At 38.1% G+C, this 27,497-nt stretch overlaps 1 protein-coding gene across 2 annotated transcripts; it reads right to left on the bottom strand.

Moving 5' to 3' along the window:
• Positions 1-876: 876 nt before the first annotated feature.
• NAA30 (N-alpha-acetyltransferase 30, NatC catalytic subunit) lies at positions 877-27,497 on the bottom strand. Of its 2 annotated transcripts, XM_081096215.1 has the most exons (6): positions 27,331-27,497; positions 26,303-27,065; positions 21,311-21,434; positions 18,613-18,668; positions 3,346-3,433; positions 877-1,094 (listed from the first exon to the last, which is right to left on the bottom strand). In XM_081096215.1, the coding sequence occupies exons 2-5, from the start codon at positions 27,062-27,064 to the stop codon at positions 3,377-3,379; spliced, it is 999 nt and encodes a 332-aa protein (XP_080952341.1). In that variant the 5' UTR covers position 27,065; positions 27,331-27,497; the 3' UTR covers positions 877-1,094; positions 3,346-3,376. The 2 variants fall into 2 exon arrangements, with proteins under 2 accessions (XP_080952341.1, XP_080952340.1); XM_081096214.1 differs by lacking the exons at positions 877-1,094; positions 3,346-3,433 and adding an exon at positions 6,323-9,698.

The raw sequence follows: 27,497 nt of genomic DNA on the forward strand, positions 1-27,497 counted from the left end.
AAATTCATGCACATTAAAAGGGAATTAATGAAAAGAAATATTTTAATATTGCTACTTGCCCTTTCTCTATAATAGAAGTGTCAGAGATGAAAGAAAATTAGTAAAATGTATAAAAAATCTCCCTCCTGTCAGAGTCTGGGGCATGCCAGGGGACCTAGAGTCAAGACCCCGCCCACCACCCTCACATGCTTCGAAAACACAGGAGACCCAGACCTGGCAGGCCCCACCCCCGTCAAGCCCCTCCGGGTGAGGAGCACAGCCTCAGGTCCCCCAGCCTGAGGTCCCCCGTCAAGACCCACTGGGCGGGGGGCATGGCCTGAGGTCTCCTGGTCAGGCGCTGGGATGGGGGGATGCAGTCTGAGGTCTCCCAGCCTGGAGCCGGGGCTGGGGTCCCCCATCAAACCCCACTGGGTGAGGGGCATGGTCTGAGGTCCCCCATCAAGACCCACTGGGCTGGGGGTGCGACCTGAGGTACCACGTCAAGCCTTGCTGGATGGGGGGCACAACCTGAGGTCCCCTGTCAAGCCCTAAGGGTGGGGGGGTGCAGCCTGAGGTCTCCTGTCAAGCCCTGCCAGGTGGTGGTGGTGGGGGGTGGCCTGAGGTACCCCATCAAACCTTGCTGGGTGGGGGGCACGGCCTGGGGTCTCCCAGCCCAGAGCCAGGGCGGGGGCGCAGTCTGGGTGGCCTGGAGCTGGGACAGGGAACGTGGCCTTAGGTCCCCGTCAAGCCCGGCCCTCTTCCCACCCCCCCAGCATTGTCATACCAGTGCTGAACGGGGACCCACACAGGAGCACGCAGGCAGCCTGACATTAGCGCTGGGGGCGGAAGTCCCTGCCCCTGGCCCTGCCCACAGACTAGTCGTGACTGGGACACAGTAATGGGCAAATTGGCATATTACCTTTTTATTATATAGATTACTCTATTGCCCTCCCGGCAATGAAGAGAGGACATTAACCACAGGTCTCTCCACCGGAAGCTGAGGGGATCACATCCCAATAGCTGCAAGCATCCTGTGATCAGCCAGACCCCAGTGATCCTCTGCTCAGCAGGTTGTGCAAAGATGTCCAGGTGTTCTTGTCTCCAGTCAGGTGCTCCTTTAAACAATGAGAAAATTGGACTCACTGGTTTGAGAACCATGATTCTGTAGCTTATACTGTACATACACTTAGTGTAGTTGCTGTATAAAAACTCATAAAATCACTTCCCAATTGTATGTAATCTTGGCAATTCTATTTAGCCATGTGGTATAGGGTTTCTTTATAAATTCAAATAATGGCTGTGATTAGTTTATCCTGAATTATTTATGTCTTAATCCCCTTTAACCATAATATTGGGGTGTTTCAATATAGGGTGGCCCTAATCCTTTTCCCACCCTATTTTTTTTAATGTATTTTTATCAATTCCAGAGAGGAAGGGAGATAGAAACATCAATGATGAGAATCACTGATAGGCTGCCTCCTGCATGCCCCACACTGGGGATCCAGCCCACAACCCGAGCATGTGCCCTGACCAGAAATTGAACTGTGACTTCCTGGTTCATAGGTCGACACTCAATTACTTAACCACACTGGCTGGGCTCCCCACCTTGTTTTCTTAAAAAAAAAAAACAAAAACTGAATAAAATTGTGTCCCTAACTCAGGGCCTTCTTTTGATTCAACCCTTCCACCTGAACAGGAAACACCCTACAACAGCACCAAATTACAGGTGCTAGGAAAGCAGCAATAAAATGGGGGGAAAGTCACCTAGAAGAAAAAGCTTTGCTGAATGCACTAAGTATGGTACTATCATCAACCAAGTCACTCAGAGCATTTCTCGCAGTTTTCTTATAATGTCCTTGCAAAGGGAGGCTGCTGTAATTACTCCATAAAAATATGAAGACCAGCCCTGACCGGTTCGGCTCAGTGGATAGAGCATTGGCCTGCAGACTGAAGGATCCCAGGTTCCATTCTGGTCAAGGTCATGTACCTTGGTTGTGAGCACATCCCCAGTAGGGGGTGTGCAGGAGGTAGCTGATCGATGTTTCTTTCTCATCGATGTTTCTAACTCTCTATCCCTCTCCCTTCCTCTCTGTAAAAAATCAATAAAACAAAAAAATATGAATACCAGGCACAAGGAAACTAAGCAACTGGCCTGAGATCATAGGTAAACAATGCAGAAAACTGGGAACTAAAGGCAAATATCTCAATTATGGGGAAACCCTCCAACCATCTTGCTGTCCTAAGGGCAATTTATGAAAAGAAATGCAAAATCACTTTGTCTTTGAGGCTGCGAATGCTATTGAGTCTAAAGCCATTAGTTCAGCATTTAAGACTTTAATCATTGATGGCATGACAATTATGTCAAACCCTACTGGTATCTCCTTGAAAGTATTGTTCTTTTCCAAAATAACTTGGTTAAGATTTGGGAATTTGTGTTTAAAAATGTGTTTGGGAGAGAACATCTATAAGGTTTCAGTTTCTTTAAGGTAGTCCATGGATCAACAACCGTTTGGGGAGAGTGAGGAAGATTGTGTCCCTATATGACCAATTTTTCTCTCCTGCTCACCCAATATCTTACCTGCCATGCTTCACTGATTGTACTTCAAAAACCCAACCCCTTCTTCTAAGCCTTTATTTATCAACTCCTTTTTCTTACATAAGAAAACACTAGGCACTTGGGACATACAAGGCAGCCCCTCCGTTCAACCTTAGCTCTACTCTTCTACTTTTCTTTCCATTTGCGCCTCCAAATTTACCTACTTAGGTGTCTACTGTCCTTGTAACAGAAAACTTTTATCCTCTTTGAGTGATCTCTTTTCTAGTCATATTTACTCTCCATTTCTTATGCATCTCAATACTGCTGTCAAAAACAATTTCCTAAACACTGAAGCATTAACACTGGTTATATAATGATTAAATATTATTGTATAATAGTACTGTGGTTTTGTTATTTAAAATTAGGCCTTACCATTTGAAATAAGTACTAATATATTTATAGATAAAATATAATCTCTGGGGTTTGGAAAAAAATCTGAGGGCAGGTGGGGAATGGATGGGACCAGATAGGCCATGGGTGTTGGGCCTGGTTAAGTACATAGAGAGATCATTATATACTTCTACCTACTTTAGTATTCTCCACAATAAAAAGACAAAGTTTGCTCTCTTCACTTACTAGTTTAGGCTACTCTCATAAGAGCTAATGAAATATGTAGATGATTTGCCATTAAAATGATGCTATAAAACCCAATACCAAAATACATTATATACTACTGTTACATATATTAGTAATAGTCACCATTTATTATTTACTCTACTAGGCTACTAGGCACTGTTGCATAAATGATATCATTTTTACAATGAGCTTACCAGGTAGTTACCACTAAAGGCTCAGAGAGGTTTAAAAAGCTTGCCCAGTATCATCAGGATGGAAATAAACCCGCTGAATGTTCATTATCTGTTCCAAATATGAAGAAAATAATGATTCCCACAATAACTCAAACACAGTGCTCACATCCATAACGATGTACTTCATTTCCAAATAATCATAAACCATCAGGTAGATTTGGCCAAAGACAAGGTTGAAATCAGTTTATATTTACCTAGTTAATTTAATACTTGATGGACTTAAAATTTTTATTTGCATTTACAATAAAATCAAGTATAACGCTAGCTGACTGCAAAGAGTCACTATTTACAGCCACAATTGGAGGGGGGAGGGAGGTAGCACAGTTTAAAGGCAGCAGGTTTAGCTTTAAGACAGCTGGTTCAGCCTCCTTAAAATTATGAAACTAACCATGTACAATCATGGGAATCTGGCCCTAAAAGTGATAGCGATCAATCCCCTATGTTAGAGCATTGAATCCTGAACAATTCATAAACATACATGAAATTTAGGAATTACTTTATATCTTATATCAGTTTGCAAAGTTTTATGCAATTGTGGATTGTATTATAGAAACAGTTCCTTAAAATTGTCAATACTGTTTCCTTAATGGAACCACTGCATTCCTAAAAGCACATGCATTTTTACAAATTATTAATAATTGCTTTAATGAAACAAATGATTATTTTCCTCTGGAAAAATATTTATATCCCAGGAAATAAAACTTCTTAAGCATGCCTACTTAAGGAGCAAATTCTTTTTTCCCCCAGTTGTTGCAACCTGCTGGCTTTTAAAAAGGGTTTCTTTGGCATGAAAGTAAAACATAGGAGACATACAAATCTTTGCAGTTTTAAATGAACAAATGAGGGTGCACACTTCCTGGAACACAAATCTCACTAAATAAGATTATTTACTGGAAAAAAAAAAAAACCCTCAGTCAAGGGGGTGAGAAAAAGCTATAAGACATTTTGAAATTATTGATTCACCGCATAACAAATCCCATAATAAATGTCTTTATACAATTTCTTTAAGAGCCAGGTCCTTCCCCTAGCATATGGTAAATTATTTTATTTACAAAAACATACATACAGATTCTCAGGAAATTGAGGTATCAGAAAATTGAGATATAGTCATACAGCAAAAGAGGTAGTCATGAAAATCCATAACTAAAAATGAGCTTATTTCTTAGCACTTTAAAAACCTTACATTATAACCTCTGTATTGTTTACATTTTTTAAAGTAGATTTTGGCACTTTGGTGGTCTGTTACTCTGCCATCTTTTTCATAAGGTTAAACAGTGATTGCTCTCAACAGAACACGTGCTCTGAGCTTTCTCCCCAGCGTTTTCAGGCTGTACCAAGCCTGGCACTCCCAACCCCACTTCTGTCCTTTTGATGAATCACTTAGTAGATGACCAGCTTGAACCAAGGATGACACACCGTGGCCAGAGAACATAGAAAAATTAATCTGGTTCTCTCAGAAACAAAAACACTTGCCTTTGGATCCACAATTGATCTTCAAGGATTTAAAAAATATTAAGTATAAAAATGATATTCCTCCATGTTCCGGTATAATCACTGGTAATGAGAAATCGACCTGTTAGAGGTCAAAGGATTTCAAATTCATCTAAAATGAGAAATTATTAGGCTAAACTATGTAAAATGTTTTAATGTTAAAAATATGACAATCTCATCAGAAACTAATTTTTGGCATTTGAGTTTGTGCATCTCTGCAACTCCAAGAACTTCCAAATAAAATCCAGAAAGGGCAACTTTCCTCAGAAGCACTACATCCTAACAACAGGGGCAGTGAGAGAGGTGGTCAGTCAGAAACTGTTTTAATGAAATAGATTGTCAACATAAACAGTGCAGCTACACTCTTCTGCTCAGAGACAATTTTCAATCATGATCCTTGTTTCATATTTCAATAGATAGCCTGGTCTTAAAACTCCTATCCAAAACATGCTTTCCTCAGCTTTTACTGCTTAAGTATTATCTAACGCGATGTTGTCCAATACAGTAGCCACTAGCCACATATAGCTATTTAAATTTCAGTTGATTAAAAATTCAGTTCATGCTAGCCACTCTTCATGGGCTCAAATACCTACATGTTACTGGGTGCTAGCGTATTGGAGAACATAAAGAACATTCTTACCATCATAAAAAGTGCTATTAGCACTGATCTGAAGAAAGTGCAGCGTGCCATATGCTCCTGAGACTTTTCAAACTCATCTTTTTAATAAGTTGTTTAAAAGTATCACTCTATTTCTGTGCTACAGGTTAATACTGATCTCTGTTCATAGGTGTGAAAGAACAGTATCAAATTTCTGGTCCTTATTTAAACAATGTATGAAGTATTTAAAGTGCCATGTGAGGCACAAAACATGAACTCAGATATTTTCAAAACATGACTATAAAAGAAAATTGAAGATTTGGTATACATGATGAAATTTAGCAGTCATGATTAAAACAGATCTCTTCCATTAATATCCATAAATCTTGATGAAAGCATAAATACCATTTAAAGCTTCTTACAAAAATGGGAGAAAAAGCCCTTTACATAATGCTCTATTTTACTTTGGTGTCTCAGTATGGGTAAAAAAAATTACTTAAATACAAATAAAAATGGGAAATTGAAATAAAAACTGTCTTAGGAATAAAGTGCTATGAAACAAGGACAAAAAAAGTTTTGGTTTAATATGCTCATTTGTATTGATATCTGATATATGAGATGATTAACTTTGAATACTTTCAGGAAACTTAAGTTCATGTTGCTATTTTTCTAATTTACTTTGTCAGAACACAAAGTAGAGATAAGAACTGTCTATCACTTCTTCCAAATAACTCTGAGATGAGAGGCAGGAAGTGGGGAACAGAGTAGATTGCTTGGATTTTTTCTTAGTAAGTAAAACAACTCAATCATAAAATGCACACAGCTGTATCTAAAAGAAAAATGCAAACACAACGTAACCATACTTTATTTGACTGCACCTTATTTAGACAGCTTGCACATTTCAAATCCCATTAAATCTCTCTCTCCAAAAGGATACGGGACAATAGAAGAAAATTATGCAGCAATATCCAGTCATCAAACAGCAGTCCAATATTTTGAGATACACGTGATATTTTATACTCAACTCATATCTGACGTCAATATAATTTATAGTTATGTTTTTACAAACCTGAAAGCCCTGTAACGTTTTAGCACTCATTTTAGTGATGTCATGGTGCACTGAAAAGTAACTCTGATGCACTACCAATTTGCTTTTATCTATGCCCCTGAAAAGTGATGAATTTCATGATTTTTAGACACCATAATATACACATCCAGTCTTATACATGTCAGCCAATACCACAACACAGGGCAAGGTAAAGTTAAAACATGTGACAAACAAACTCCTTTACAAAGATTTGTCAAGCAAGTGGAGAGGGTGATTTGGGGAAGAGGCAGAAAATATTAAAACCAAATTTTTAATATTTTGTCTTTCTTATTTTAATTTTGCTGGCTTCAACTTCAAAAACTATTGTCTGGTTACTGACCTGTGGATTTCTCTTGAGTAGTTTTATTTTAACATAATGGAAATTGTAATCAGTCCACATATCAAAAATGGTAGTATACCCGTTAGCTTCTTCAATACTAACATATATAGCTTCATGGTAGCATGTATAAAAAATGTTCAGCAGTATTAACTGCCAAACCAGTGTCAGTGGATAGCACAGTCAGTCTTAAAGAGGCAGCACCCCTTTAAAAGAAAGTTGCACCAATTTTGCTCAGGTTTAGCCAAGTGAACTCACACTATCAATTTTAAATGGAATTTTTTAGATTATTCAAGAAAAATAAAAACCCAATATCAAAAAGTAAATTAATGTTTGATTCCCTTTTAATTGGAATAGAGACTTAATTTTGGTTATCATGTTAAAAGTTAAAATTTTAGTGTACTTAACAATTTTGGCATACCCAATTAAAGACATAAAGTAGACACTATTATTTAACATAAACTAATCAAACAATACAACAACCATATGACTTTTTATCACATGGCTATGGTCATATTTATAAATACCCAATTTGGCAAAACTTAAGTCAATTCAGAGGGAAAGGGTCAGTAGTGATGGTTTCATTGACAACCTGCCAAAAACATAATTGTTGAACTGAAAATCCAGCATGTGTCTACTTTAGAACTGTCCCCTTTAGTGAGTCAAGCAAATGTATGTTCATCAATAATCATTACCTATGAACCAGCAATTCAAATATAAAGTGGTGAGAGAAAAACTGGTGATGTAAGTACTGTACTGTTTTTTTTTTAGTTCAATTCCCTCCATATTAAAAATAACAGAAGCATCACAATAATTGGTATTCCTCTAAATGTTAGAGCCCAAATGAAGTTTGACCAAAATCATACTCAAATGGTCAACTGAAAAGCTGAGTATTATGTGGTCATATTTTAATGTAACCAGTATTCTGCCCATTAAACTTTCAAGAGCAATATAAAATGGAAAGAAAAAGGTTTCTTTAATAATAAGGAACTATAAATGATCCCACCAGCAGAAAGATTTATTTTCACCAAATCTGTATATCTTTATTTTAAAAGTACTTGTTACCATGTTCACTTTCAAGACATTACACTGAGCAAAGAGCAGCTTTCCTTTAAAAAAATAAAAAAAAAGGACAACAAACTTTCCTGAAAGGGGGCTTTTACCAACTGTTAATGGAGGTAGGGTTTTAAAAAAATACAGTAATCATAGTCATAAAATAAAATTCAAACCAAATACTAGAGAAGAAGTAAAGCATATCCAAATGAAAGAAAAAAGCATAGTTTCCTATAAAACATTTTTCACAGAGAATGAATTTTTTTTTCCCATGGGTACCTAGGTTTTCCAGTTAAATAAATTATCATCACAGGTTTCCTGACTCAATTGAAAGCAATTAATTTTAAAATTTGTTATAGTACAGACTGGCCAAAACACAATTTAAGTTATGAGCATAGTGATGGCTATTGAAAACCCATAAGCACTCATTCCAAAAAAAAAATTCCATTTCTCACTTTTGTTTTTCTAGGAACTAAGCAAAGTTTCCCCAAGTATTTGCTCAAATAAGTGGAAAGTAAATAAAATCAGTTTAAAGTGGATACAATGCACCTTAAGAGACCAAGAACCAAAAGTGAAACATTTCAAGAAATGAAAGCAATGTGAATCCTAATCAAGTGGGAAAAAACTTCCACCTACATTGTAAAAGCTGTTCTTCACAGCTTAGCAATAATTTTGATTAAATAAAATCATATCAGTTTACATTAATTTTCTATTCTTTTCCAAAAATTCCCTCTCAAAAAAAAGTGCATCCAAAACCCAGCAATTCCCGGCTCCACCAACTTTCTCATCCCCTTTGGAGCCATTTCTCAAAGATTTTCCGAGTAAATTCAACTTCTTACTGTAAAGTAAACCACTCTGTCACTCACCTGGAAAAAGTATCCAAATTATAAAAATCTGAAATAATTTATTATCAAATTTAGAATTTAAATTAAAAAAAAAGTTTGCTTGCAAAGGCCTTAAAAAAAGAAAAGAAAAAGGTAGCATGCATTAAAAAACTAGAGATGAAGACAAATATACTTATCTACACAAGCACTGGCAGACGCAATTTAATTGTTATCTTTACTCATTGTAAGACACAACCAACCCTAAATTTTTCATTCACTAATCACTGAGGTACCAATATTCAAGAATGGAAAATTTAATATTGAAAAAATAAAACCTAAAATTGAAGCTTTCCCCCTACCTCCTTCAGAAAACTATGGCAGGTTTCATGTGAAATGTTAGTATACTTAGAGATTTTTACAATCTACATTGGCTTTTTTAAGGAACAAAAATAATGTTCCACTTACTGGTTCTGTGGTAAAATGATCACTTTGTTATTAATTACATTGTCAGCAGACTTTGCAAATGAACAAACAAATCTTGGCTATCAACTGGCACATCTTGCTGGTACCAAAAAAACTCTTTAAGTTTAAAACAATCTCTTTTAATTCAGAACAAATGCGCCATGCCAAAGTGCAACAAATGTTGTGCGACACTCAATGAGACACTGACAGATAAGAACTGCATGGAAATTACTAAATCCACCTGCAAAGCAATTCTGTACAAATTGCATTGCATGCAAAGGTCGATTCTGAGTGGTTGAAGAGTTGTTCCTTGATGTCAGTTTCTCAACGCAGCCATAATTTAAGTCGCAGTGCATCAACTCCATTTAAATAGTATCTGAACAGCCTCTTATCTCGAACAAAACCAAGATTTTCATAAAGTTTCAAAGCAGACTTATTCGTTATTTCTGTTTCCAAAACAACCTTCAAAAAATAAGAAAAACTAAGTTATGTTATATATTTGAAACTAACTTACAATTTCATAATTTGACAAATCACTTATAAACAATTAGATCAAATATTTTTTTAAAAAAAACATACCATACTTAACTTTTTAAAAATTGATAGCTAAAAAGATATACAGAAAAAAACACACAAAAATAGTCATCAAAAGTTTAACAATAATTCTTTTTGGGGAGGAAGGGGGTGGAAACATGTTGTTCTATTGATTTTTGTGATATTTAGAATTTTTAGTAATGAAAATATGTTTCAAACTAAAACAAAGATAAATTATTTCCCTGTGGATAATAGCAGTGTGACAAAAAGAAAAGTGTGGAAAGAAAAAAAAAAATCAATGGTTTAGAAAATAAACCAGTATTTGAAAGTGTTCACCATTGACCTCCAACTCCTATTTTTTTTTTTTTTAAATAACTACAGGTATTTTACTGTATTTATGTATGTAAAGAACAAGATTAAATATAGGTATGTTATAATCTACTTATAACTTTGTCCTATATGCAGGAAGTTTTCCTTACACAATATACAGTCAAACAATAGGTTTACATGCTTTGTTGGAGGGGTGCTATATTTGGAGCATTAATTTGTCATCATTTATCCTGATGACAACTACCACACTTGTCTAGAGTCCAGATCAGAATCTGCAAACTACAGCCCTTGGGTCAAATGTGCCCATGTCTATTTTTGTAAATAAAGTTTTATTGGAACACAGCCAAGCCATTTGTTTACATGAGGTTTACAGCTGCTTTCTCCATTTACAAGGACAGATATGAGTAGATGCACCAGAGATCTATGGTCTGCAAAGCCTAAAATATTTACTACTTGGCCTTTTGCAGAGAAAATTTGCTGAACCTAGACCAAAAGTACACAAACTTTAGTGTACATGGAGGGCTTGTTAAAAAAGATTGCTTAGCCCCATCCCCAAAGTTTCTGAGTAGGTTTGGGGTGGGGCCCAAGAATATGTACTTTTTAAAATTGCCAGATGATGCTGGTCAGGAGACTAAATACAATACTTTAAACAGAAAAACACACAAAGTATTATTGCCTTTCTGGGTTTTTTTTAATATTACTGTAGCAATGGCCCTGACGATGAAGAACTGATACTTTTGAAAATTATGTATTATCTTTCCTTAATTTACTTTTCTCTACCAATACATCTTGTATCCCACCCTCCCAACTTTAATATTCATAGCTCTATTGCTTTTCTATTGATTCTAAACCTACCTCACTGAGAATTATCAATAGAGTGAGCCATGGTTACTGTTAGGATGTTATAACCCTCAGGTGTTTGGAGTGGAATAAAAAGGGCAAAATATCATTAAACAAAGGCCCAAGTGAAGCCTTTGAGCATGTTCCTATTCTAACTCAAGCTATCAAAAATCTGACAAGAATTCAAACAAAAAATGAAACTGAGAAAAGACTGTACCTCAACTCATATCCAAAAACTGAACTCATGATTAACTCCTCCTCCATGATCCCATGTCAGTAACAAGATATCCATCACAATAATGCCTCAAGCCTGAAACCTGAGTCATCCTAGAACAGTGGTTCTCAACCTTCCTAATGCCGCGACCCTTTAATATAGTTCCTCATGTTTGGTGACCCCCAATTTCATTGTTACAAATTGAACATAATTAGAGCATCGTGATAATCACAAAAACAATATGTAATTATATATGTGTTTTCCAATAGTCTTACGCGACCCCTGTGAAAGGGTTGTTCGACCCCCAAAGGGGTCGTGACCCACAGGTTGAGAACGGCTGTCCTAGAACCTCTTTCCTTTCCACCCCCCTACTATGTCCAAGCACTGAGTATTTCCACTTTTTCCCTTAAATCTCTCTCAAACTGGTCCTCTTCTTTCTATCCCCATTGATACCACTCTAGTCTGAGTTGCCATCAACTTTCACTGTAAGTACAAGAGCTTCCTAACTCAAAGATCTCCCATTCTCTAAGAAGTGTGATGCTCTTGTTAATTCTCTGCTTGTCCTCAAGATCAAGTCCATAAATTAAAAATAATCTAAAGAAATCTAAAAGTCCCATCAAAATTTGGTCTCTACCTACCTTGCAAACTTTGTCTCTCCCGTTGCTCTCCACAATCAACACTAAACTTTCAGTTTCTGGAATCTACTGAGATCTTTCCTACTTTAAACCTTCATATAATCTGTTTTCTCTATGTAGAAGTATGCTCTTCCTACCCTCCTTGCTTTTGGCCTTAGCTTGTCACTTCCAGACTGAATCGAGTATATCCCTTTCCGTTTATACAACCTCACAGCACTCTGCACCACTCCTTACTCCACTGCACTCTCATTTAACATTTGATAAGTATGCCATCTCTCTTAGTTGGTGAGCCCAATAATGGCTGTGATTATGGATGGGTACCTCCTTCACAGTTATTTTCTCTGCACCTAACACACTGCCTGACATATAAAAATATCTTAAATATTTATTAATTATATACGTTCTCAGCACCTTTTATTATATTACATAAATATTAAACAAACAAAAGTATTGCCAAGCTTGTAAATGACCAGAGTACTTAAAGAGAAAGCACCATCTTAAGACAATTACCTATGCAATTAAGTCATAGAAGCAAATCACAAGCTAAATACAAACTTTTAAAAGATCTAAAAAGCAAGGATCATGAGAAAATTTTCCTAAGAAGGCTTAAAATAATAGTTGTGTAGCAAACATACTGCTTTAAAATAAAAATAAGAAGTCACATCTCTCCGCTCTTTAAATAAACACAGAATTTAATGGCTAATTATTTTGTGTCTACAATCTGGTAATAGGTTTATTTTGTATATAGTAAATAAATAAATAAATAAGTAGAATTCTTTTTAAGTAATGTAGGCCACCTAACACCCCAGTCTGATCAATACAAGTTTTCAGTTTTGAACAATTCATTTGGTTAGTTCCTAGAATTCTGTTTTAGGCCAGCACCTAATTACAACAACTAGTAAAATGTTAAATCAAAACAATTAATATGAGAAGCAATAAAGCTGCAATGACACAAAACTTGGAACTGATTTCACAGAAATAAAAAGGAGTGACAGTTTTAATAAAATAGCTCATATTTATCAAAGATTTACTAAATGTTATGGAAAGCATTTTATATGCATTTGTCATTATGGTATTTTCACACTAACCCTATAAATAATTATTTTCTCTAATTTACAAGTGAATGAAACTCAAGGCCAGTCTCTAAACCTGAACTAGAGCTTAATAGTATTCACTCATCTATACTTCCCATGATTGGTTTCCAAAGTAAAAACAATGCAGCAAATGGGAGCTCTAACATATTTAAAACATGATGAAGGAGATCTAAGTCCATGTTCATTAATATTTGGCAATCTAAAATATTCAAAATATCTGCAGCTAACCACGGCTACATAAATAAAAACTTGAGGTGTTGAATTACATAGAAAAAAATTTCACAAAGGGCTAACCTTTGCTAAAATTAAGAGTCTCTCCGCACACTCACAATTTCTAAACCAAGAGATCATGTATTATTTGACTCAATAAAAGATGCTAGGAAAAAAGTAACTACTTTTTAATACTTAATCACTTACATTCTTGCCGAAACCGGTTTGGCTCAGTGGATAGAGCGTCAGCCTGCGGACTGAAAGGTCCCAGGTTCGATTCCGGTCAAGGGTATGTACCTTGGTTGTGAGCAAATCTCCAGTAGGAGATGTGCAGGAGGCGGCTGATCGATGTTTCTCTCGCATCGATGTTTCTCTCGCATCGATGTTTCTGACTCTCTAACTCTCTCCCTTCCTCTCTGTAAAAAGTCAATAAAATATATTTAAAAAAAAAAAAATTTCACAAAGGGCTAACCTTTGCTAAAATTAAGAGTCTCTCCGCACACTCACAATTTCTAAACCAAGAGATCATGTATTATTTGACTCAATAAAAGATGCTAGGAAAAAAGTAACTACTTTTTAATACTTAATCACTTACATTCTTATATGAAAAGAGAATCTGGGCTTATACTGGAAATTCACTATAATTCTTTTAGTGCATCTCATGGGAGTATTACATTGGAAGCCAAAGGATAACAAGGTTATTTGGTCCTGAAGAAACTAGGCAGTTGAATTATAGTGAACTTCTACGGATTCTCTTCGCAACAAACCATTGTTAGATTATGCCAAACCATTACAGTTTAGAAAGCCCTTTCTAATATTATAGGCTGGAAGCTCCTAGAGGGAGGACAGGCTTGTTCACTGCTAGAACCTAAGCACTAGCTCACTGTCTGGCACCTCACAGGCTACTCACACTGATACTGCTGAATGAACACCTTTATTGCTCTTCATAACATTCCTTTAAGATCAGAATTACCATCACATTGCATATAGACAAAGAGAGAAATTTTAAAAAGTTAAATGACTTGCCTACAATCACACAACTATACTAAGTGACAGCAGATGGATCTGGAAGCCAGGCTTCTCATACACAGTTCTTTATCAGGCTAAATTACTTAACCAAAAATCCCTTCAGTTTAAATAACTCCATTTTACTCTGTTCTTTACCTAGAAGCCTCAGTGTCATAGCCAAAATATGTTTCCAGTTAAACTAAAAATGTTAAATGTATACACTGAGTGGCCAGATTATTATGACCACTTGGTGTTTGTAGGCAAATGAGCTATAATTTTGCACTGAAGTTGCTAGAGGGCCAGACCATTATAAATAGGGAAGCAGGTTGTTTACCATGACAGTAGAAGTGATTTTTTTCTGAAGATATGGGTAAACAACGCGATTTAACCGCCTTTGAATGTGGGATGGATATATATATATATATATATATATATATACATATATACATATATACATATATATATATACACATATATATACACACACACACACATACATACATACATATGTATATGTATACACACACACACACACTCTGAGTGGCCAGATTATTATGACCACCCGACGTTTGTAGGCAAATTAGCCGTACACTGCATCGTATGGGATATGGAAGCCAAAGGCCTGTTCAAACACCTTTGCTGTCTGCAGTTACCAAGATAAAATGTCTCCAATTCGCACAGGAACACAAGGATTGGACAGTTGAGCATTGGAAAAAAGTCATTTGGTCCAATGAATCACGTTTCCAGTTGCATCATGCAGATGGCAGAGTGAGAATTTGGCGGAAACAGCATGAAAGCATGCACCCCACATGCATGAGTACAACCCTTCAAACTGGTGGGGGCAGTGTTATGGTTTGGGGCATGTTTTCCTGGCATGATTTGGGCCCTTTAATTCGTGTGGAACAACATCTGAATAGCACAACATACCTAAGTATCATTGCTGATCAGGTTCATCCTATCATGTTGATGGCTTCTTCCAACAAGACAATGTGCCATGCCATGGTGCTCGTATTGTGCAGGAGTGGTTTCAAGAACATGAAGGAGACTTTACCTTGCTTAGGTGGCCCCCACAATCACCAGATCTCAATCCAATTGAGCATTTGTGGGACCAAGTTAAAAGAGCCATCAGGCAGCTGGTTCCACAACCATCAAATCTCATAGAACTGGACAGTGCTATGCATCAGGCATGGTGTCAGATTCCTCGCATCACCTTTCAACATCTTGTGGAGTCAATGCCAAGAAGAATCGCCGCAGTACTGAAGGCAAAAGGTGGCCCTACGAAATACTGATGGGGTGGTCATAATATTCTAGCCACTCATAATAATATATATCTCACGTTCAAAGGCTGTTAAATCGCGTTGTTTACCCATGTCTTCAGAAAAAAATCACTTCTACTGTCATGGTAAACAACCTGCTTCCCTATTTAAAATGGTCTGGCCTTCTAGCAACTTTAAGTGTGAAATTACAGCTCATTTGCCTACAAACGTCAGGTGGTCACAATAATCTGGCCACTCAGTGTATAGATCTCAGCAACCTCAACATACAATTTTTTTTCTTTCCTTAGGTTGAGAGCTTTCACCTTTTCACTTGGAAACACTTTTGACTTCTCTTTGGCATATCCGCATTACCAACATTATCACTCTTGCATTTGGGGGCCATTATTAAGTAAAATAAGGGTAACTGGAATACAAGCACTGCAATACTGCAACAGTCAATCTGATAACCTAGATGGCTACTAAGTGACTAATCTGTGGCAAACATACACAGCGTGAACATGCTGGACAAAGGGAGGATTCCAATGGAGCAGTACAACAATAGTGTAAGATTTCATCATGCTACTCAGAACTGCTGGCAATTTAAAATGAATGAATTGTTTATTTCTGAAATTTTCCATTTCATATTTTCAGAGCCTAGTTGACTATGGGTTACTGTGAAACCACAGATAAGTAGGGACTACTATATTACAAAAAGGGAAGTAAAGAAAACCAGAGAGGTACAATTGATTCTGTCCAGAAGGATTAAAGAAAACTTTAAGGAGTTGTTGATATTTTAGTTGGGTAATAAAGACTGACAAGTATTTTAATAAGCAGAGGAAGATAAAGAAGCTACTGGGCCCTGACTGGTTTGGCTCAGTGGATAGAGCGTTGGCCTGCGGACTGAAGGGTCCCAGGTTCGATTCCAGTCAAGGGGATGTACCTTGGTTGCGGGCACATCCCCAGTAGGGGTTGTGCAGGAGGCAGCTGATCGATGTTTCTCTCTCATCGATGTTTCTGACTCTCTATCCCTCTCCCTTCCTCTCTGTAAAAAATCAATAAAATATAATAATAATAATAATAAAAAGAAACTACTGGATCAAGCAAATACATCAGTGAGAAAGTAGTTACAATGGAGTGGAAGGGAAAGAATCCAAATGAAATGGGATGAAATGGCAATATAAAGTAGAACCAACAAATACACTACCATCCAAAAATAGAAGGGCCCAGCTAGTGTGGCTCAGTGGTTGAGTATTGACCCATGAACCAGGAGGTTATGGTTCGATTCCCAGTCAGGGCGCATGCCCAGGGTTTTGGGTTCAATCCCTAGGATGAGGCGTGCAGGAGGCAGCCAATCAATGATTCTCTCTCATTGACTTTTCTATCTCTCTCTCCCTCTCCCTTCCTCTCAGAAATCAGTAAGAAATATATATTTAAAAAAAAGACAAGACTATTTCTACAATAATACATAGATCACTAATTTAGGATTTAACCTTGAGACTAAAACAATATAACCAAAATCTCCATATCATCCCTTTAAACTTTCGAAGTAAAACCAATACTATTTAAACATCTGATCAATTAAGTGAAGCATGTCTCACAGGTAGTGATTATGGAAACTCAGAAAAGGCTTAACCGTAAGAAGGTAATATCCCTGATCATAGCATCCTTGTTCACTGGAAATCACTCCACTCAGTAGCAGTAGAGGATCAAAACATAGTTTTATCATGCCAAAGATTTCTCCAAACTGTTACACTACTTTTGCAAAGCGTGACTTTCTTCTGGATGAGCTAAACCAGTGTGGCTATGGTCCAAACACAGAGACTTAAAGTAATAAATGTATGTAAATTTTAGTTACCAGCCATGTAAATTATCAAGGTCACTGTACCTTTTACTTTTTTATATTAAAAAATGCAAACAATATGAGATCCTCCACCATGAGTAATTATCTTATTTGGAGTAAAATTAAATATCGTTAAATCCTAGACTTCTCTGTGCTGCCCGGTATGTCTGTAGGCCTTCCCATAGAACCACCATTTAGTGTGATCTGTCAGAATACAAACTAATGTAAACAAGAAGCATGAGAATACTCTGCAGTAAATCTTTATATTCTGACAATGAAATGTGTTCATGAGATACCACTGAATGGAAAAACTATTACAGAATAATTGTGATTTCATTTTTTATAAAAAAGGTATTACACAGTTGCATACAGGTGTGCTTAGAAAATGGGAGGATGCACATCATAAGATTAATAGTAGCTTTAAGTGGAAAGATGAAGAGTTAAAGAGCATGAGGACAGTGGAAGGTATATTATACCAAAACACACACACACACACACACACACACACACACACACACAAGGTTAATTTTTGTGTCTAGATTTTGTACAAAAAAGAAAAATTTTTTAAAAAGGCAAGTTACTTATTAAGGTCAGCATGTTGTTGAAAAAAAAAATTACTTAATTTCAAGTATTTTGTGAGCTAAGGCACATCTGCCCTCCAATAATAAAGACAACTGTCACTTGTATCACTCATACAGTTACTATACATAAAAATGCAACTTTGTTCCTTCTTAGTCATCATTGCTATATAGACATTTATTCTTACCCTTATTTATACTTATTCCCTCCCAAATTATTCAATAGTAAATCTTAACAGTCCCAACTATCACCATTATTTACTGAGCACCTAGCATGTTTAAAGCCCAGTGCTATAACATACAAGAAATTATACCTGCTATAAGGCCTTAGAAAAAAAGCTGAAAAGAGATGCTCTGAGGTTAATATGTAGATTGCTCCAATTAAAAAAGTAGCTGTCTTCACCTACCCTCCAAGCCTTATCATTATTTAATGCTGAGAGATGTTTGTCAAATGTGAAATGTCCTTCATATGAGTTGACAGTTGGCCCAGAGTTAAAAATAAAACTTTTATTTAGAAAGAAACTAAGGCTAATATGTAACTTACAGTAAGTGATAACTGATAACAAGTCCTCTGAATACAAATTCCTCTGAATACCATTTATTTACTGAAAATGTCTAAGATTTCATCTTTACATTTTGACAAAAAAACAAATTTTAGCTCCCATTATCACCTTAAAATTTGTTCTAGGTCAAAATTCATGTGTTTAAATGATATATAATTTCACTACAAGTTGCATTTGTACATTGCTATAAGACCTGCAGTATAATTATCATGGGATATTTATAAAAATACACAGAATACTGCCTAAAAGGTCTTAAATATTTAGAAAGACTTACCTCATCACAGTCTCCTTCAACCATGGCATATATAGCTTTCTTAACCAAGTTAGTACCTAGAATACAGATCTGAGTATTAATGAAGGAAAAATGTAATTAGTTTCTTAAAGATACCTAAATTATAACATCATAATAAGCATATAAATGTCAAATGCTGAGTTCTACCTTGAATGCAGATACACAGATTATCTTAAATTAAGTGAGAAAAATTTTAGATTTAAAATGAGAGGCCAAGAGAACCTACACATAGCAATTTAAGTTTCCTCTTGAAAGAGCTAAGCAAGTCCTGATATATTCCTTTTTCTCAGGTGTAATTACTTGCTCCAAGCAGGAGTTTCTGCTATTCTGTTTGAAGGGAAAGGGGAAAAAAGAAAAAGGCAAGATATAATACGGCCAAGCAACCCAGGAACTTCTTGAGCTGGCCAGAACTCACTGCATATGACCCTTGAACCAATCTTGCCAAAGATCACACTACAACTGCTGTGACCCAAAGTAGGCCCAAGACACTGGGTTGGTTCCTACAAACCTTATAGTGAGCATGGGGCACACTTAAGTCTGGTATTCCCATACTAGAGGCCTGGTGCACCAATTCGTGCATGGGTGGGGTCCCTAGACCTGGCTGACGGTCACTGGGCCTGGAGCGGAAGGAACAGATGCAGGACACCAACATCGGTGCCTCACCACCACACAGTCCCCACCTCCCTCCCTCCTCCTCCCCTCACCGCCATGCTGCCACTGTGGCAGGCGGGCGGCAGGCCGACTAGGGCCTGCCAGCAGGGTGGAGGGACCATGGGAGACTGGCCAACTGCAGGAGGTTGGCTGTGGGAGTACACTGACCACCAGGGGGGCAACTCCTGCGTTGAGCATCTGCCCCCTGGTGGTCAGTGCACGTCAAAGCGACTGGTTGTTCCAATTGTTCGGTCTTAACAGCACTTAGGCTTTTATATCTATACTAAAAGGGTAATATGCTAATTAGACCAGGAGACCTTCTGGGAGACCTTCCAGTCATCCTTCCGGACAAAGCCATGGTGGTGGGGCAGAGGCAGTTAGGGATGATCAGGCCAGGAGGGGAGGGCAGTTAGGGGTGAGTAGGCCAGCAGTGGGGGGCAGTGGGGGCAATCATGCTGGCAGGGGGAGTAACCGGGGGTGAGCAGGCCGGCAGGGGAGTGGGGGGGGCAGTCAGACATCTCTTGAGGGGTCCCAGATTGGAGAGGGTGCAGGCCGGGCTAAGGGACACTCTCCCCAACCCCCCCGCATGAATTTCATGCACCGGGCCACTAGTATATATATGATGTCAGTGGCGTGTCTGCAAATGTCTAGCAAAATATATCTTAGGTTAGGGTCAGATATATTTAGTACATTAAAGGGAAAACAACTGCCAAATGTGAATTTTAAGAAAAAAATCCAAATTTTATAAAAAATCTCTTAATTCTCAAAACATGAGCAAAAACACATTATTTGGGCCAAACAAAATGTCTGAGGGCTAAGACGCAACCTTCAAGCCACTGGCTTCTGCCTTCCGAAACAGCCAGATAATTGCCTATCATTTTCTATGAGTTCTTACCAGCTCTTTTTAATGCATCAAAGTCTCAATCCTGGCTTATATAACAAGCCTGATTCATTAAAAATCTTGGTGGTAAACTATAACACTGTAAGTTGGTTAAACTTAATGTAGTAAGTGAACCTATTCTTAATGATTTCCCAATATAAATAAGATTGTCTTAAATTGGACAATAATACTAATAGTTGAGAAAAAACTGTTGGTAATTAAATACTGGTATAGGCATCAAATATTCTTTCATGAATACTAACTTCGCTTCAGTACATCCCAGAATTTGACATGCCCAGACAAGAGTACTTGTCAATCTGCTCTTACATCTTAAACGAAGAGCTAGTAGGTCCTAAGTATTAGGACAGGCTTAGATCACAGTCACCTGGGGAAGCTTCAGCCCTCCTTCTAACAAGACAAACAAGATTCTCAGTGGGAGGGGCCTATGTATTTGTTTTTTAATCACCCAGATGACTCTAATGACCATTGTAAGATTAACTGAAAAATGCCAAAAAAGGTAGACCTAAGAAAGAGATGACTGGGAATGGTAAGAATTCCTTTTCCTGGTCTTCTTTGAATTGTTAATACAATTACTAGTACTAAATAATGGTTAACAATTTCTCCATTATTTTGCCTTCATTGAGGTCCACTTCAGCCAAGCATAGACAGCTTAAAGCTATGATCAAGTACCCTAAGCCTGCTATCAAAACTGCAGTACTTGGTATAATACAAAGCATTCTGAACATAGTAAAGAAATGTTTGGAGACAAAAAATGGTCACCTGCTACTTATTAAAAAGATAATCTCTCAATTTTAAAAAATCATTAAAAACATTTTGGTTCCCTGGCCAGTGTGGGTCAGTTGGTTGGGGGTCGTCCCTTGCACTAAAAGGTTACCAACTTGATTCCCCTGTGAATTTTGGGCTCATTGCGGGGGGGGGGGGGGGGGGGGGGGGGGCAGCTCTCACTTCAATGTTTCTCTCTCTCTTAAAAAAAACAATGCACATCTTGGAAATATTTTTAGGTAAAAACAATTTTGATTTTCTTCCCTTGGCATCATGCTCATTTCCACATATTTACACTTAAATCTTCTGATTCAAAATACAAAAAAGAACTCATACATTCTTTTAATGACATAATATTTTCCTTACCAATGCCATTTCTCCTGTATTTGGAATCCACGGCTAACATGGCTATATAACCTCTGCGGAACATCTTTTTGTGCATGTCCAACTTGCAAACGATGGCACCTACACACTCCTCCCCTACCACGGCCTTAAAAATAAACAAACAATTATGAAGAACATAATACCACCAGGTACTGCACCCAGGGAAACAGCAACCAACCACTGGTCAGCATTTTTGAGGGAGGAAGAGATAATGAGAATTCTAGCAAGAGAGCAGAAGTTTCAGAAATCTAAATCCTAAAGCTCCTTCAAATGTTCTAGTTTTAATATTTTTCAACATTCTTTAAAACATGAATTTCTTATGATTATCAAAACATATGGGGGGAAAAGCAAAATTCCATAGGTAAACATTCAAGTGCTTTTTAAAGGTCTCTAGTTATAATTAGTTTTATAAGAGGTTTATAATTATATTATTTGCAATAAGTACATATTTAAGATTTGGGAAGGAGGAACATGTGAAAATAGCTTTTTAAAGAAAAAGTCTTCATTAGGATATGATAAAATATTGTGAAACTTGCTTACTGGCAGAGTACAATAACTTTAAGTTTATAATAAAGCTTTTGTGAAAGATATGACATGATTTATACTTGAACAGTAAATTTTGATCAGGAAAGAAATGTAAAATATTTTCAGAAAAAGGATTGTTTTAAGCTATTCCTTGGATCCTAATCAAGGGGTTTTTGTTATTGAGATACTACGAAGAGTAGATGTATATACAATGGTCTAATTTTTAGGACACTCTTGACAGTGAAGTCATTATCATAAAGCTCATAGTATATCTAGAACTCAAAATCAGAGCTTTCTATTTAAACAAAAATGTACAGCTTTCCAGAGTAATTAAGATTTCCATATTTTTTTGCAAACTAAAAATATGGCTTTCAAACATTCTATCACTGATAAAATGTTCTAGTAATACTATATATAGTCTGGTCAATATAAATAGGGCAATAGCTCCAATTGTTTAATAATGTGTAAGCCAGAAATACTTGCTGTTAAAAGCCCTTATTAGAAAAAAATGAAAACTTCAAATTATCTCTTAATAATATTAACTTTTCAGAAGAAACTATTTCAAAAACAAGAAACAGGAATGGGTTAAAAAATTAGTAAGAAAAGCCCAATTTATACTTAATACCTATTTTAATTTAAATCTGTTGTAATATAGTTTTAGTCCATCATTCTATAATTTGATTACAAAACTCTTTTAAAAAAAAAAACTGTGGAGAAATCTTTTAGGCACGATAATTCTAATCCATTTCATGCAAATCTAAATTAGGTCAGAAAAATCCTTTTAAAGGAATATTAAATTCAACAATCCACACTAATTAATTTATGTTTTATCACACAATCCAAAACCATTTGGGGCCATTTTCATTCATGATGTATCAATCTGGTTCTTTCAAAATCTTTTGAAAACCTGAAATTTATGCAAAAATTGCTTGGTTGAACTTTTTAAAATGAAAACTCACTTCAAATATATATGTGTGGTTGTGGTGCGCATGTGGACATACCACAGACCAAACGGTATATTAAAAAAAATTAGGGCCTGATCTCATTAGCTAGGGAAAGTGGAAATCTATGTAAATCTCTGATACAAAACTGTAGAATAACTACTTTCAACAGTGAATAAACCATCTAAAAGAGGACAATTTTAAAACCACTACATACAATACAGCTGGACAATACTTTCAAATTATATAGAAATTTCAAACAAATCTTCTTTGTCCTTTGACCAAGAAAATAACAAGCAAAGTATATTAGTTCCCTCTTGGACTAGATTGATTTCTTCCTAATTAAGAATCTATAGGAGCAAGAGTCAAGTTGTACATATCATTTAAAAATAAAAGCCCAATATATAATATATTATTATTAACAAGATGTTGGTAGTGAGGAAGGCCAATGCTATTTTTTCTTGATAAATTGCTGATGAATATACACTTACAAGAATTACTAAATTATTTGTTAATTTTTTCCAAATAAAAGCTTCTGCTATTAAATGTGTTCTTTTTTCAGATGGTAACTGAAAAATTCCTGGCAAGACTTAACTCTAAAGACCAAAGGCTTATCAATCTATAATATAGATATAAAATATAAATTGTGTGAAACACAGAGTCCCAAATTCCAGAACACTACAAATAGGAAAGAAGCGACGTTTTCAGAGGAAGCCAGAAAGTTAAATTTAGAACAAATAAATGGAAGTAGCATACATCACTGGTAATAAGTTTAAGAAGTTCGAAAACGCACCAACTACAGTTCAAAATATCATGAACTGCAATGAGAAATTAGTTAAGTACAGAGTGACAGTGCCTCCAAGTTGTACAGTACTCTACTTTCACATGTTACAATTATTAGAAAGAATCAGAAACTATCATTTGGCCCTGGCCGGGACTTTCAGTTAGTTGGAGCATCATCCTGTACACCAAAAGGTTGTAGGTTCGATTCCCAGTCAGTGCAAATACCTAGGCTTCGGGTTCAACCCCCGGTCAGGGCTCATGTAGGAGGCAACAAGATGTTTCTCTCTCTTCCTTCCCTTCTCTCTAAAAATCAATAAAAATATGTCCTCCAGTGAGAATTTAAAAAAGCAACAACCCTGTCATTTGTGTTAGTCAAATATGGTCAACAATTGGCAATTTTCTAAGGTTCAACCTCAGATATTTCATTTAATCCATGACAGGTTACTCATGAAACCAGGAATATTTTGGAGGTTTCTAATCACTTGAGATTGATGTTTGTAAGCACATCTGTCCCTTAAGAAGTATAACTTTGTGACATAATGATCTTCACTGAATAGACCAAGGGTATGCCATTTTTCAGGTTCTTGTTTCCATGTGGCCAGGAGACCTGAGTTCTAGCTTTACCTTCCTGCCACTGAATATCTAGAGATTTAAACATTTTAAAGTCACTCTGGCCCATAATTTTTTCATTAATAAAATAAATCTGAGCTAGATTATCTCTAGGATCCTTTACAGTTCTAAAATGATATGATTCAAAATAAACATACACATTATATTTGTTTTAAATTAGTTCTTATGGGAAATTCTAATTTTTTAAATGCCAATAAAAAGGCCCGAGGCTACATAGCCTCTAATTGTTCAGCTATCATTTTATGTTCTACACCACCAGATTCATACTTGCACTAGTAAATCTTATAGGTCAACCACTTTTTCATATTTCGATTTCTAGATACTCAGAATTTAATGTTAAACAAATTGACTCTTAAGGGTCAAAGCACAAATTAACTGGCGAATTGGGAGGAGTCTATATAAAATCTAAACTAAAGTTTAATAATAATAAGTTTATCAGAGTCTAAAATGGCAGACGAGTTGAGAGAGGTCTAGGTAATATCAGAACTCAAAAGTTGTCTAAATATCATATACAGTGGTGGGCAAAAGGTTTACAGTTGTTCGTATGGAAAAAAAATAATTAATAAGTAATAATATAAGAATAAACTGTATTTCATGTATTCACAACTGTAAACCTATTTTTACCCACCCCTCTATATACAACTATTTTCTGAAATTTACAAAATAAATACACTATTTCAATTTAAAGTGTACCTCAATTGTATGCTTCTGTGGGTCAATTTACAGTTAAAGTCAATCTATAATATTTAGCAATTACAATGGAATGTGATATGACATTTATAACACTGCCAAAAAAATCATTTTCCCATTTTTGGATACAATGGTTAGACTCCTAAGAGGAGTTTCATAGAACATAAAATAGTTCCCACAGTTTAAAAAAAAAACACTAAAGTTTAGCAAAGTGAACACTTAGAAAATAGCAGAACAACCATTATTTACAATACTGAGAATATACTTTTAGGTTATCACTAAGCTACAGAATAAAAAAGATGGATTTCTTCAGTAATGTTACAATGTCTTGCAGGGAATCACCAAGTGCAACTAAATCAATGCTGAAAACGATAAATAACAGTAGTAGCTTTTCCCTTTACATATCATAACATGCTCCTTGAAAGCATGTTGCATTTCAGTAAAATTCAATGGAAACAATGTATTTGTGAGTATATGACACAAAGCATATACCTGCCGTTAATCTAAGTGAAAGGTTTCAAAAGAAGTGAAACTGGTCAATGTAATTGGAAAAAACTATTGGAACCACGAGTATTATGTAAAGTTTAAAAAAATTGTTCCGCTTATTTGTAGCCCCGTCTTTTCTCCTTACATATAAATAAGAATTTTGTCAATTATACTTGACACAAGCCAGTATTACTACTAGCATTTGGGCATATCTATGACCAGTTTCTTAAAAAAGAAAAAAAAAATTAAGTTAGTAACAATTTCACACTTTAAGTTTCCTACATTTCACAAAAGGGTATTTTTGTTCAAGTTTCAGGAGTTTTCTAGCCACCAGAAGTGTTAGTAGCACCATCTGCAATCACGTACCAGAAGGCAGTCTGGCTACAACTGTTAACTGTCCTGTTGAAGTAAAGGAAACAATCTCCGTAATTACAGAATATGCTAGTGAGATTTCATTCTCCAGTGCGGCCGCGGCAAGTTTACTGACAAATCACGTTTCCCCAAAACATGTTTATGCACACACTCTTCCCCGATTAGAGCTGTAATTGAGAGATTAATAAGGTCTGCATCCGAACAGAATCGTGTTCAAATTAAATGACTGCAGCGCGCTCGGAGGAGGGAGGGTCATTAAAGAGGTTAAACAGTATTACAAGCGAATGCAAACCGCATAGAGGACCCCCGGCACGCAGCGGCACGGGCTTGCTGCACTGAACATGGGCATCAAGGGAACCCGGGTCACGACTGCTTACCTGCCGAAGTTCCACCGAGTACCTGGGAGGGAGCACACGCACCTGACACCGCGTGGCACGCACTACGCCAGGCGGGTAGGTCCACGGCCACGCTCTGCCCTCACACTCCCTGCCCTGCACGGCCTGGCTCGCTCCGCCGCGTTCACCCTCCTTTCCTGCCATCCACTTACCAAGAAACACAGCTGTGGCCAGTTGTGGATAAAATATCTATAGGTATAAATGGAGTAGGGTTCGGACAGATCTTTGGTGATCAGTCTCATGATATCGGGCATTTGCAGCTCGGATTCATATCGGACATAACGTATCGTCCGATCCTCCCCGGGCTCCGCCTCCCGGCTGGAGGGGCTCCTCAAACTGCAGCCGGCGGTCAGGGAGGAAGACAGCAGCCGCACCTGCTCGTCCTCCTCCTGCTCCTGCTCCTGCTCCTGCTCGGCGCCCTCCGCCAGTCCATTGCGGGCCGCCGCGGCCGCCGCGGGGCCCGGGAGCGCAGTTCTGGCGTGGCTGGGGAGGCAGCGCGGGGGGCTCTCGCCCGAGCGGACCCCGGCTCCTTTGGTGGCAGTCGCTCTGGGGCCCCCGTCGGGGGTGGCCGTGGCCGCCTCGGCCGCGTTGAAAACCTTGCTCTTGAGCGAGGCGGCCGCCCGGAGGTGCCGCAGTTCGGGGCTGATCAATCCGTTGAGCTGCTGCTGCTCCTGCGGCGGCTGAGGGCACCGGAGGCACGGATGCCCCTTGGCCGCCGCCGTCGCCTCGCCGCCCGCCCGACTCCTGCCGCCGCCGCCGCCGCCGCCTTCGTGCTCCTCGTCGTCCTCCTCGTCCTCGCTGCAGCAGGCGAGGGCGGCCCCCGCCGGGAAGGGGCAGCGGGGCTCAGCCGCCGCCGAGGCCGGAGGTGCCGGGGGTGGGAGCAGGCTGCTAGGCCCAGGCGGTACCTCCGCCATCCTAGAGGCAACACACACCGAGAGGGGAGGCCATGAGAGCCGGCCGGCGAGCGCCGAGCCCAGGGGGCGCCGGGCAGGGGGCGGCGGAGGTGGGGGGAACAAAGGCAGAAACCGTCCCTCACCGAGGTGCCCCCCAATTCCGCGGCGCCCCCCCGTCCCGCTCTTCAGCGCCGCCCAGCTGCTCCGCCGGCCACCGTCCCCGTCCGCCCCGGCCCATCCGCCAGCCCTGTCACCGCCGCCCCTCCCGGCCCCTCCGCGAGGCTCACCCGGCTCGGGTCCCCGCCGCCAGCGCCGCCACTCCTCTTTCTCCTCAGCCGCTGCCGCCGCCTCCTTCGCCGCCGCGGCCGCCTCCGCCGCCCAGGCTCCCACTCCGCCGCCGTCGCCGTAAAGCGCCGCGGCTGTTACCCCGGGTAAAGTTTCCTGGGCCTGGCTT

The sequence above is a fragment of the Myotis nattereri genome (assembly GCF_964212035.1).
Source record: "Myotis nattereri genome assembly, chromosome: 1".
In the NCBI taxonomy this organism is placed as follows: Eukaryota; Metazoa; Chordata; class Mammalia; order Chiroptera; family Vespertilionidae; genus Myotis; species Myotis nattereri.

What these genes read in the sequence shown, in the direction of transcription:
- NAA30 (XM_081096214.1), bottom strand. Translation starts at nt 27,064, where the DNA reads ATGGCGGAGGTACCGCCTGGGCCTAGCAGCCTGCTCCCACCCCCGGCA. An exon ending in GGCCACAGCTGTGTTTCTTG is followed by an intron (nt 21,435 to 26,302) that starts GTAAGTGGATGG and finishes TTTATTTTTAAG; the next exon opens with GCCGTGGTAGGGGAGGAGTG. An exon ending in ATACAGGAGAAATGGCATTG is followed by an intron (nt 18,669 to 21,310) that starts GTAAGGAAAATA and finishes TCTGTATTCTAG; the next exon opens with GTACTAACTTGGTTAAGAAA.